The sequence below is a fragment of the Aspergillus pseudodeflectus genome (assembly GCF_044049435.1).
Source record: "Aspergillus pseudodeflectus strain CBS 756.74 chromosome Unknown BJX68scaffold_45, whole genome shotgun sequence".
Taxonomy (NCBI): domain Eukaryota; kingdom Fungi; phylum Ascomycota; class Eurotiomycetes; order Eurotiales; family Aspergillaceae; genus Aspergillus; species Aspergillus pseudodeflectus.
The window spans coordinates 270,646-280,392 of NW_027263821.1; the positions used below are offsets into that span (position 1 = coordinate 270,646).

Below are 9,747 nucleotides of genomic sequence, written 5' to 3' on the forward strand. Positions count from 1 at the left end.
AGCGTGTACTGTTTAGATGGAATAGGAGATAAGATTAGATGATAATGTTGTGAAAGAGGATAGAGGAGAGTAGGCGTAGTTTTATAGCCCAGTTTCCGAGATCCAGGGCGAGGAGCAAGAGGTGTTCTGGATTGATTATCAATATATGCCGTCAACTCTTGCCAGGGTCATTCAAAAGAAAGAGGTGAGGGGGGCGTGCTGGATGACCAATCTAAGAAATTGACCCTTGTCTTACTCCGCAGCGTATGCGGACCGGAAATACGTCACGACTACGGCCTCGGCCTTGTCGATTAGGTGCTGCTGTGGCCATCGTTGGGACAAATATTTCGAAGTCTCGCGCCCTTTGTCCCCAAAATCGTTGAGTCAGGGGACATTGGGTTGTGACGCTGCCAGACGACTCTACTACTGTTGGGATAGAAACCCCCAACGCAGGGACTTCTGTGTGTCTAACGTGGACAGTAGGCATGGAGAAACAACAATTTCACTTCCTCGAATCCTCACGCGCCGTAGCTGGCCCAGGAGCGACTCCCATAATAAATAGCACTTGTTTTCCTCTGGTCAGTTATCACACTTTCGGCCATTATCCCCCGTAACGATCAGTGTCCTCGTCATCGCACTCAGCTCGGTCCCGCCACCAGTATTGCTCAGCAGCGCCTGTCTCGGAGATGGGCTTGTACAACGGTTACCCACTAGATTGCGCGAAGAGGAGCACCAGCCGTAGTCCCAAGAGCAACAAAGCGAATGTCTGCCGAACCACGAGTCGGTGCGCTCTCCGCAAGGGGTTTTGTTTCAAGTGCGCATGATAATTAAGCTATTACATGGAATTCGGGTGCTATTCCTAGTGGCTCTTCATCCCACGGACCTGGTTTGTCTAGTGTATATTCCGATATGGAGGGTTTGTATCGAGATTATGTACTGTTGGGACTGATGAAATACCTGATACTATTGGGGAGGTTTATCATATTGTCGCTTTGCGACTTTGAAAAAGATTACCCCAAGGGGATAAGGGGATAGCGACATATGAAGAGTATTCACGTTTGCGAACCCCCCTTATTGTCCTGAACCAAATTCCACTCAACCCACCCAACCCCCCTCCTCCCATCCTGCGCCTCAACCTCCGCCCACACCCTCGGGAAATACGCCAGTTTCCCATCCGGCCCATCCAACCGCACCGGCGCCTGGCCCCTCGGCCTAACATGCAAAACAATCTTCTCGGCCGACATGACTTCATACTTGATAATCGCCGCCTTGGGCAAACCATCACTCCCCATCTGCTCCGTCACTTCGACGGAACCAAGTTCTGCAATGGGGATCGTGGGACTCTGGATATATCCCACTGATACGGGACCCGTAGGAAGCCGGACCTGCACGCCGTGAATCTCGGTCCCGTCGTCGAGGTGGAAGGCTGTCCAGACCCAGTCGAAGGACCACCAGTCGCGTACGCCCCAAGAGTGGTCGCGTTGGCCCGGGGCATTCTTGACCTGAGTAACGGTGTTGTCGACCAGAAGGGTACCGCTGACTTTGCATGGGATCTCGTATCGCGTCGCGACACTCCACTGATACGGTGTCCCGGCCGTATGCCAGGTAAGATCAATATGCACGTTAACAGGCTTCCCCTTGCTACCGCGGAGGAGGTCAGCCGGGTCCTCGAAGGACTCGCCGCGTCCAACCAGTGTGACACGGTATCGCTCGAGGGGAGCCTCAGCCGTATGCGTCGCCTTGACATTCTCTGTATTAATCGCGAAATCCGAACCCGGCGTCGGAGCCTCGAAATCGCTCACGGCGATTGTTGGCTGACCCGGACCGCAGATGAGTGCATTATACCAGGACCCCGGCTGGTTCGGCGTGACGCCTAGCCGCACCCAGACGCCGATTCCTTGCTCCGCATCGACAACGTCAAAGTACAGGCTTTCGTTGTGAAGCGGGTGTTCGGTAGCCGGGTGGCTTCCTTCGTCATTGGGGTCGACGGACAGTGGTTTGGGGGGTGTAGGTGGTGGGAGTGTTTCGACGGCGTTGATATCGATGATGAATGTCGCGAGGCGATCAAGCATTGTCAGGAACATTTCATCGCCGCGCTCGGTTTGTTCGAGGATCATTGGTGACGCGAATGCGAGGGGGAGACCCCAGAAGGATTGCGCGCGGATGCCCTCGAGACACTCGTCCATTGTGAAGGGTGCATTCGGGCCGAAGGCATCGATGTAGACTTGGAGGAGATCCCTGATGTTCTCACGACGAAGGTCCGTCGGAATAGACATGCCAATGAAATACGCAAGGTCTTGAAAGACAGAGCCCATATTCAGCATCTGCCAGTCGACGACAGAAACCGAAGCCGGGTCCTCGCCCTCGTACCGGAAGAGCATATTATCGAGACGATAGTCGCCGTGGACAAGACACCTATTCTTCGTAATCGCCTTGATCTTCTCGGCATACGCATCGAAGCACGCAAGCCAGCGCGTGACTACCTCTTGGTGCTCAGGCTTAACGCGACTCCCATACCTCGCACGAAACCCCAACCACAACTGCTGCAGATAGACCTGGCTCGGCGGCTTCTGGTTTCCCACCCACCCCGGATGTTCTGTAGACAAGGAAACACTCTGTATCTTCCCCAGCGCATCAAGCGCAAGCCGCGCCTGCTCAAGGGTCGCGCCCCGGATCTCATCACCCACAGTCGCAGGCTGGATATCCTCAAGCAGGATGTAGAACGCGTCGGGGTCGCGGTCGAAGCGTGTATCGTAGCACTTCACCAAGGAATCAGAGTTAAGAGAGGGAGCGATCTCTGAGTAGAAGCGCGATTCGCGCTCGTAGATTCCTAGTTTCATTCCGGACTCGCGGCTGAGGTGGCCGGATGCGCCGAGTTTGAGGACTACACTTGCGGGGCCGGTTTCGGTTTCGGTTTCGTTGGCGGGGTAGGTGAGGGTGATCCGGTGGCATTCGCCGACTTGCCCTGTTCCGATTCGCTCGATGGTGAAGGATGTTATTGGGCGGTTGAGGGCTTGGGTAAGGAAGTTGAGGGTGACATCTTCGATGCGCTGAATGGAGGGGTGCAAGTTGGTCATCGTGGCGGCTGCGAACCGTACGAGGCGCTTCTTGCTGGAATGTCTGTACCAAGGACAACCACTGCTTGCATAAGCGAATAGATCTCAAGTCCTGGCCAGGTCCAGCTAGGAATCAATCTACAGATGACCCACTTAAGTACAACAGCGATCAACCCCGACCCCGCAATTCCACTTGGGCTTTTGCGGGGAAGCTAGGCCAGTGACCTCGGCATACCCCACCCCAAACAATCTATCGAGACGCGCGCAGGCATCAAGCAGCCGATGAGAAGCTACTCTGTGTCGAAGTCACACGACTACCTGGATGCCCGTGTATATAAGGGCCTTGGCAGCATCCCCGGCGATCAAGAGAGAAGAACCGCGCTTGGCAAGTGGGCATTTACCCCACTTGATGGAGCGCCGGGCATCGCAGATATATTCCGGATACACACAATATTTACTAAGTGTTCTTGTATTTTGAGTCGAGCCTCCAAGCAGGTCTCAACTCAGACTAACTGAAAACCGCATGTGGGCGTCTACCTACCAGCGAGGCCAAACCGAGGACACCGTTGACGACTTGTATGGGGGTTACTCTGGGCAAGCCCGCGCCTAAGCCTGGAAGATTCCTTTATCCAACGCAAGAAAAAAAGGGCACTCCATCTAGATCTCAACGATAATGGCATATGGAGAAGCAACGAAATAACTTGATCACCTATCAAAGCCACCAGAGCTCCAAAGTGACACTAGCCATATTGCACGATTGTACGAGCCACCAATTTGCGCCCGGACCGTGCGAAGGCCGGTCGAGAATGGCCGCACAGCGATCCCCCAGACCCACGGCAGCAAGATGGATACTCGTCACTCCGATGATCAAGCGGGGTTGGCGGAAGGGGCAGCGGGACGCCAATCCACCCGGCTTCTGGAGAACCGGCGCTACACTGGCGTCTTACAGGCCTTGGCAGGGACACCTTCGCTTCTCCTCGCGCCACCTCACCAAATTTCGCGGGTTGATATTCTCAACACCCATCTACCTGCTTTGGCCCCCTGTCCCTCGCACGATCTGTGTCGTCCCTCTCTAGCGGCGCAAATCTCGCCTCACTAACTCCATCGACACCACAAAAAAACAAAAAGGAAAAAGACACATTGGCAGGCTCGCCCCCGGTACCACGCGATGACCGGTTTTACGCTCTTTCCCAGCCTCCCCGCCGAAGTCCGTGTTCGAATATGGCAAATGGCCGTCGAGCCTCGGACAGTTGAGATCCGACCCAACCGAGGACCTTACAGCGCACTTGAATATTTCGTCTCGTCAACCCCCGTGCCCGCCGTCCTTCATGCCTGCTACGAATCTCGAACCCATGCAAACTATCAGAAGGCGTTCGCCCTAGGCAAAACTCCACGATATGTATGGTTCAACTTCGAAGTAGATATGATCTCCATCGGGGGTACACACGTTCTGGATCTCCAAGGACCCGACGCTCGACTTATCCGGCGGCTACGCTTCGAACGTGAAAATGATGAATGGTTCTTTCACTACGAGTCGAAGGAGATGTGGCAATTGAACGAGAGAATGGAAGAAATCCATGTAATTTGCAAGGAGAGCGTCTTGGCGTGGTTCGATGCTTGGGAGTGTCTGAGCTGGCCGTGTCCGAGGGAGAATTTGAGATTCATCGACAGGGAGACGGGCGAGGCGTTCAGGGGCGAGGACCTGGAGAGGATGGAGGCTGAGTGGGCAGCCGCAGGGTATGGCGGGACCCCTTCACCTTGATTTGTACATTAGCTGCTTGTATCTTGTACACTTCTTTGTAACTAAGCGCCAAATTTGATGTTACTGCTACGTTCATCGCACAGGGACCAATATTTAGGTACGTATCTGGACATCGCTCCCGTGTCTGGTTGATCTTAATTTATTGTAATAGGGTTACCACATCTACGAGTCGGGCATGCTGGTTTACGACATCGTCGAAAACCCGGAGAATGCCTTTACGACCCTCTTTAGCTACCTCGCAGGTGCTGGGGTAGGCCGGGCAGGGTTCAGGAACGCAGCAAATGCCCGGCGGTTCATGACCGGCACGGAGATTGATAGACTTCGCTCGATAAAATCCGATCTCAACCTTATTGAGACTGTGCGTAGTTCCGTTTGCGGCCGTTGAGCCTGAGAGTCTGCTGTGACTGCTGTGGCTGCCGCCACGGGTATCAGCGAGGACACTCACTTCATGTTTCCTTATCGTCATAATTTCCTGTTGTACGTTTATTGTCTTGTTTCATCAACCACTGTACATAGATGTAGAATTGGTGGGGGAGGCAGCTAGCTTGTGACCCCTAGCAGTTGAACTCCCGGAATGATGACTCCGCGCAAAGAGTGGCGGTGCGTGATGTCGGGCAATCGCTACGCAAATGAGTCAAACAATTTACTTGGCTGGGATCAAAGCAGAACTTGCGACTCGTCCGAGTCGTGCCCGACGACAGGGCCCCTCCCCAGCCTGTGGCTCGCGTCGACCGCCAAGTGGACGCTAAGTATATGATGGCTGAGGCGCAGCATATATCCTGGCCTTGGTCCCATGCAACAGCTACACGCATTTTGCGTCTACTTGATGGTTCGCTTGTTTAGTTTGTGTTTTCTGCTGCCTGGAAAGGGTATTTCTCCTTGTGTCACGGAGCTTGCATCCTGGTCTTCCGGCGTCAAGGTGTATAAGAAATACCCGTATAATCCACCAAGATCTCACAAAGCACCACGCAAAAGCAACAAGAACGTTTAGGATCGACCAAAGCTCCAAGGATACACAATCACGCCAACCGCAACCTCCACCCTCGGCTGGACCCTCACAAACTGGGGACCGCTTCCAGACACCTACACACCGGACCCCACCTGTACTGCCGCCACGGACGTCTTCATCGCGTATACAGACGCACCTTACGCTCCATTCTGGGCCGAAGTATGTACAACAGCGACTACAGAGAACTGCTGGCCTGTCCCCACTGATCAAAGCGCCCTTGAGGAATATGTGAATAACCCCTACCTGGTTGCGTACTTATCGCCCGCTGTGGCTTGTCCCTCTGGATGGGAGTCTATTGGGGGAGCTGCGAATCCTGCGGATGGGCCTGTTACGTCTTCGGGGATATTTGCCGGGTATCCGGGGCGATGGGACTATGATGGCGATGATGATGGGATTATCAAAAATGATGGGCCCGTAATCATTGGCTGGAAGGATGCGATCGGGGCACTTCTTGATGATGGTGAAACTGCAATAGCTTGTTGTCCCAGGTAAACCCACCCTACCTCTCATCTCCTAATCCCCTTTGCTCCCAATTCCCTCCCGTTGTGTGAAAACGGCAAATACTAACCCAAGGCCCCCGCGGGAATAGTTCCATGACCGTCACCCTACACGGCCTCTGCTACGAAGCCGTCCCCTCGCATCCCGTCTCCACAGCTTGCGACGGGGAATGGACTAGCATAACCTCAACAACAACGACCGTATCAACAACCTACATGCTCAACGGCACAACACGCACGGGCCAGGTTGTGATTCCCGCGACAGACTCAGTGTACCCGTCGCCTATAACCGCGCCGACAACGACGTTCGCTGCCGAGGAGACGGATGATCTTGTTGCTGTTAGGATGCAGGGCGTACTTATCCTCATGCACCGGGAGAGTGATATCGACGTTGGTTCTACGGACAGCGACGAGGCTAGCGAGAGTGAGAGTGGGAGCGAGGAACCGGAGGAGGAGGAGGTCGGGGATACTTCCGAGGCGAATGGGGCGATTGCGAGGTTTTATACTGGGGCGAGCGACTGGGGTCAGATTTGGGGGATGTTGGGGGTACTGGGAGTTTCGGCTTTGCTTGGGGTTGGGCTTGTTGTGCATTTGTAGTGAGTCCGAGCTCCTCGTGGGGAGAAGGCCATTTCATCTATACTATCAACGTCTCCCATGGCAATGCAATTACCTCTGACAAGACTGATCACACGGAAACATCCCTTGCCGACCATTAGCCCTCCAACTGCGGGATGCACGAACTCGGTATATTCCATGGAGCTAGGCAAATTGGATTGAGGATGGGTAGTCTAGGACCGGATAAAACTAAGTATATCATGATTCACCTCCTCCACATTGATATTGTGAATCGCATGCGAGCCCCCGGCATAAACCTTGAGCTTCCCCTGGGGCAACAGCTTCGCCGCTTTGGCTCCAGCCGCCTGGAAAGGAACAACCTGATCATCATCGCCATGAAGAACCAGAACCGGAATATCAATACTCTTCAGATCCTTCGTAAAGTCCGTCTCGGAAAAATCCTTGATGCAGTCATACGCCGTCTTGAAGCTCGTATTCATCCCCTGCCTCCACCAGCTCTGGATGAGTCCCTGACTTGCCTGCACACCGGGGCGATTGAACCCGAAGAACGGGCCCGTGGGGACATCAAGGAAGAATTGCGCGCGATCGCGCTGCATCGCCTCGCGGAACGAATCGAAGACTGCCTTTTCCGTGCCCTCGGGATTTGCAGCGGTCTTGACCATGAGAGGCGGCACGGCCCCGATGAGTACGGCCTTCTTCACACGGCGGCCGGTGCCAAACTTCCCAAGAAACCGCGTCACTTCGCCGCCGCCATGCGAGTGGCCGACCATAACGGCGTCATTGATGTTCAGGTGGTCGAAAAGCTCATTGAGGTCGTCGACAAAGGTCTCCATGTTGTTTCCCTGCCAAGTCTGGGTTGAGCGCCCGTGGCCGCGCCGGTCGTGTGCGATGACTCGGTAGCCGTTCTCTGCGAGGAAGAACATCTGGTTCTCAAAGTTGTCGCTGGATAGAGGCCAGCCGTGCGAGAAGGTGACGACGGGGCCGGCCGGGTTGCCCCAGTCCTTGTAGAAGAGCTCGGCGCCGTCGCGGAGTTTGAGATAGGGCATGTTTTGTTTACTTGGATAGGTTGGGAGAAGGAGGAGTTGGCTAATTAGAGTTGCAACTGGGCAGGCTTTGAAGATAGCTTTTCTTTCTAGACTGGAGAAATAAATCGAGGAACTCTGCCTTTTTCTGTGGTGGGTGTGGGGGTTTTGCAGTCGTGGCGTCATCTATGCGCTTTGATGACCTCAGTCAGCATTTGTAAGAAAAGTGACACGAAGCTTATTGACGGCGCCTTAATCTAGGTTTTTTAAAAGGTATCTCCTGAGCTCATTTGCCAAGCAATCTATATAAATAGGTGTTTTTGATAAGCTGATGTCATGCTTCTTGCATACGACCGACTCTTCTTGTTGAAGCGTGTGTTCATTCCCCGTCGCAGTGCTATGCAACAATCTCGACACTATCAGTGCCAACAGATTTTTATATTACCTGTTGGATTGATGATGTTCATGGTTTTTCTTATAACTTATTCTTATCAGATTATCTATGTCGCTGAACCAGACATTCAGGGCAATGGACTCCTTTACTGGGAGGCACTTCATCATGTCTTTGTTAGCATTTATACTATGGATATCTTTCTCCTGGGGCTTTTCTTCCTAAAGAAGGCTTTTGGACCTGTGATAGTGGCAACTACTCTACTTTTAGAGTAGGCTTAACCCAATTCCATGTACAAAAGAGGATCTGGCCTCTCATGCATTTCCCTACTAAGTAATATTCCCTTTATTACTCTTTACTAAAGCCAGCTTGGTTCATCTAGGGACTTTAAGAATATTAAGACTATTCTTCCTCTAGTCTAACTTCTGACTCAGACTCCGCTGTTCCATGTAAATGTGTGATTCGATGTCATGTTTCCAGCCAAGTGTTTATAGTATGAATCTGCCTGCTATTATAGTTTAACGAGGGCCATAGGGAACGTAGTAAGTCCCTAGAAAGTGTTCAACTTCGTATTTTACACATTACCGCGCAAGTTCTTGTGTGAGTTGTTCTGGTATCATGGTGTCTAAACTCGCGATAAAATGTAGAATTAGTGTTTGGATCTTTAGTTTATAAAATCTCTCGTAGTTTTAATACTAAAGTTTGAAACTGCTAAAGCATATCATGAAGTCAAGTGGTTAGTAAGTTACCTTGCCTATGATTAGATCACCAGTATCTATAATCTAAGAACGCGGATTTACCTGAGTATTAAGCACATAGTCCCCTCCGCGCTCCAATATCAAGGCTGTGATTGTAGCTATGGCAGCACTAGTGGAGAACCCAATGATCCCAACGAAAGGGCTGTGCGTATGGAGGATGTCTATAATCTTTTCAAACGTTTCACTAAGGCCATTAATTAAACCTCCTTTAAAATCCCCCCTACCCCATGCCCATACGTCTGAGTCTAGATTCTGACTCGCTTGTAGAGGGCCATTAGGATAGAACAGCTCGATTCCATTTGCTAACCTTTTTTTGCTCCTTTCGGATGCCATCATTTGCAGGGTTTTGATACAAACAAACAAACAAACAATTTATTAACGCCCGGCGGCTGAGCCGAAAGGGCAACTATCACTAAGTTACTAGTACATTTCCTATCGGGTGCCATGTCTCCTTCTAGCCCGTACAATTTCACTTTTAGCATATGTCATGCCGTCTATCAGGATCGTAGGAGATTCTCGTGGGTTAGTAGTTTTGTTAGTAGGCTGGCTTGAAGGCGCTTCTCCAAGTGTTCAACATCCCATCTTCGGCAGTTGAAGCGCGCCTACCGTGTCTGCCACGAGGCGGTTGGTGTGAGTTAGGTTGGGAAGAGTGGGTGATTTGTGTTCGACTATATGGTTAAGCGACGTCGAGTCGGCC

The 9,747-nt window shown here is 52.3% G+C and overlaps 3 protein-coding genes across 3 annotated transcripts; 1 reads left to right on the forward strand and 2 right to left on the reverse strand.

The window, feature by feature from the left end:
• Positions 1–1,031: 1,031 nt before the first annotated feature.
• BJX68DRAFT_270117 (kinase-like domain-containing protein) lies at positions 1,032–3,056 on the reverse strand (the record flags this gene model as incomplete). Its single annotated transcript, XM_071046534.1, has 1 exon — positions 1,032–3,056. The coding sequence occupies one exon, from the start codon at positions 3,054–3,056 to the stop codon at positions 1,032–1,034; it is 2,025 nt and encodes a 674-aa protein (XP_070895747.1).
• Positions 3,057–4,052: 996 nt separating this feature from the next.
• On the forward strand, positions 4,053–5,021 carry BJX68DRAFT_155179 (2EXR domain-containing protein). The gene is made up of 2 exons (XM_071036744.1): positions 4,053–4,894; positions 4,949–5,021. The coding sequence occupies exon 1, from the start codon at positions 4,204–4,206 to the stop codon at positions 4,795–4,797; it is 594 nt and encodes a 197-aa protein (XP_070895748.1). The 5' UTR covers positions 4,053–4,203; the 3' UTR covers positions 4,798–4,894; positions 4,949–5,021.
• Positions 5,022–7,091: 2,070 nt separating this feature from the next.
• Positions 7,092–8,002, reverse strand: BJX68DRAFT_278025 (alpha/beta fold hydrolase; the record flags this gene model as incomplete). The annotated part of the gene is made up of 1 exon (XM_071048445.1): positions 7,092–8,002. Exon 1 carries the CDS (start codon positions 7,923–7,925, stop codon positions 7,092–7,094), a length of 834 nt encoding a protein of 277 aa, XP_070895749.1. The 5' UTR covers positions 7,926–8,002.
• Positions 8,003–9,747: the final 1,745 nt, after the last annotated feature.

What these genes read in the sequence shown, in the direction of transcription:
- BJX68DRAFT_155179 (XM_071036744.1), top strand. Translation starts at nt 4,204, where the DNA reads ATGACCGGTTTTACGCTCTTTCCCAGCCTCCCCGCCGAAGTCCGTGTT.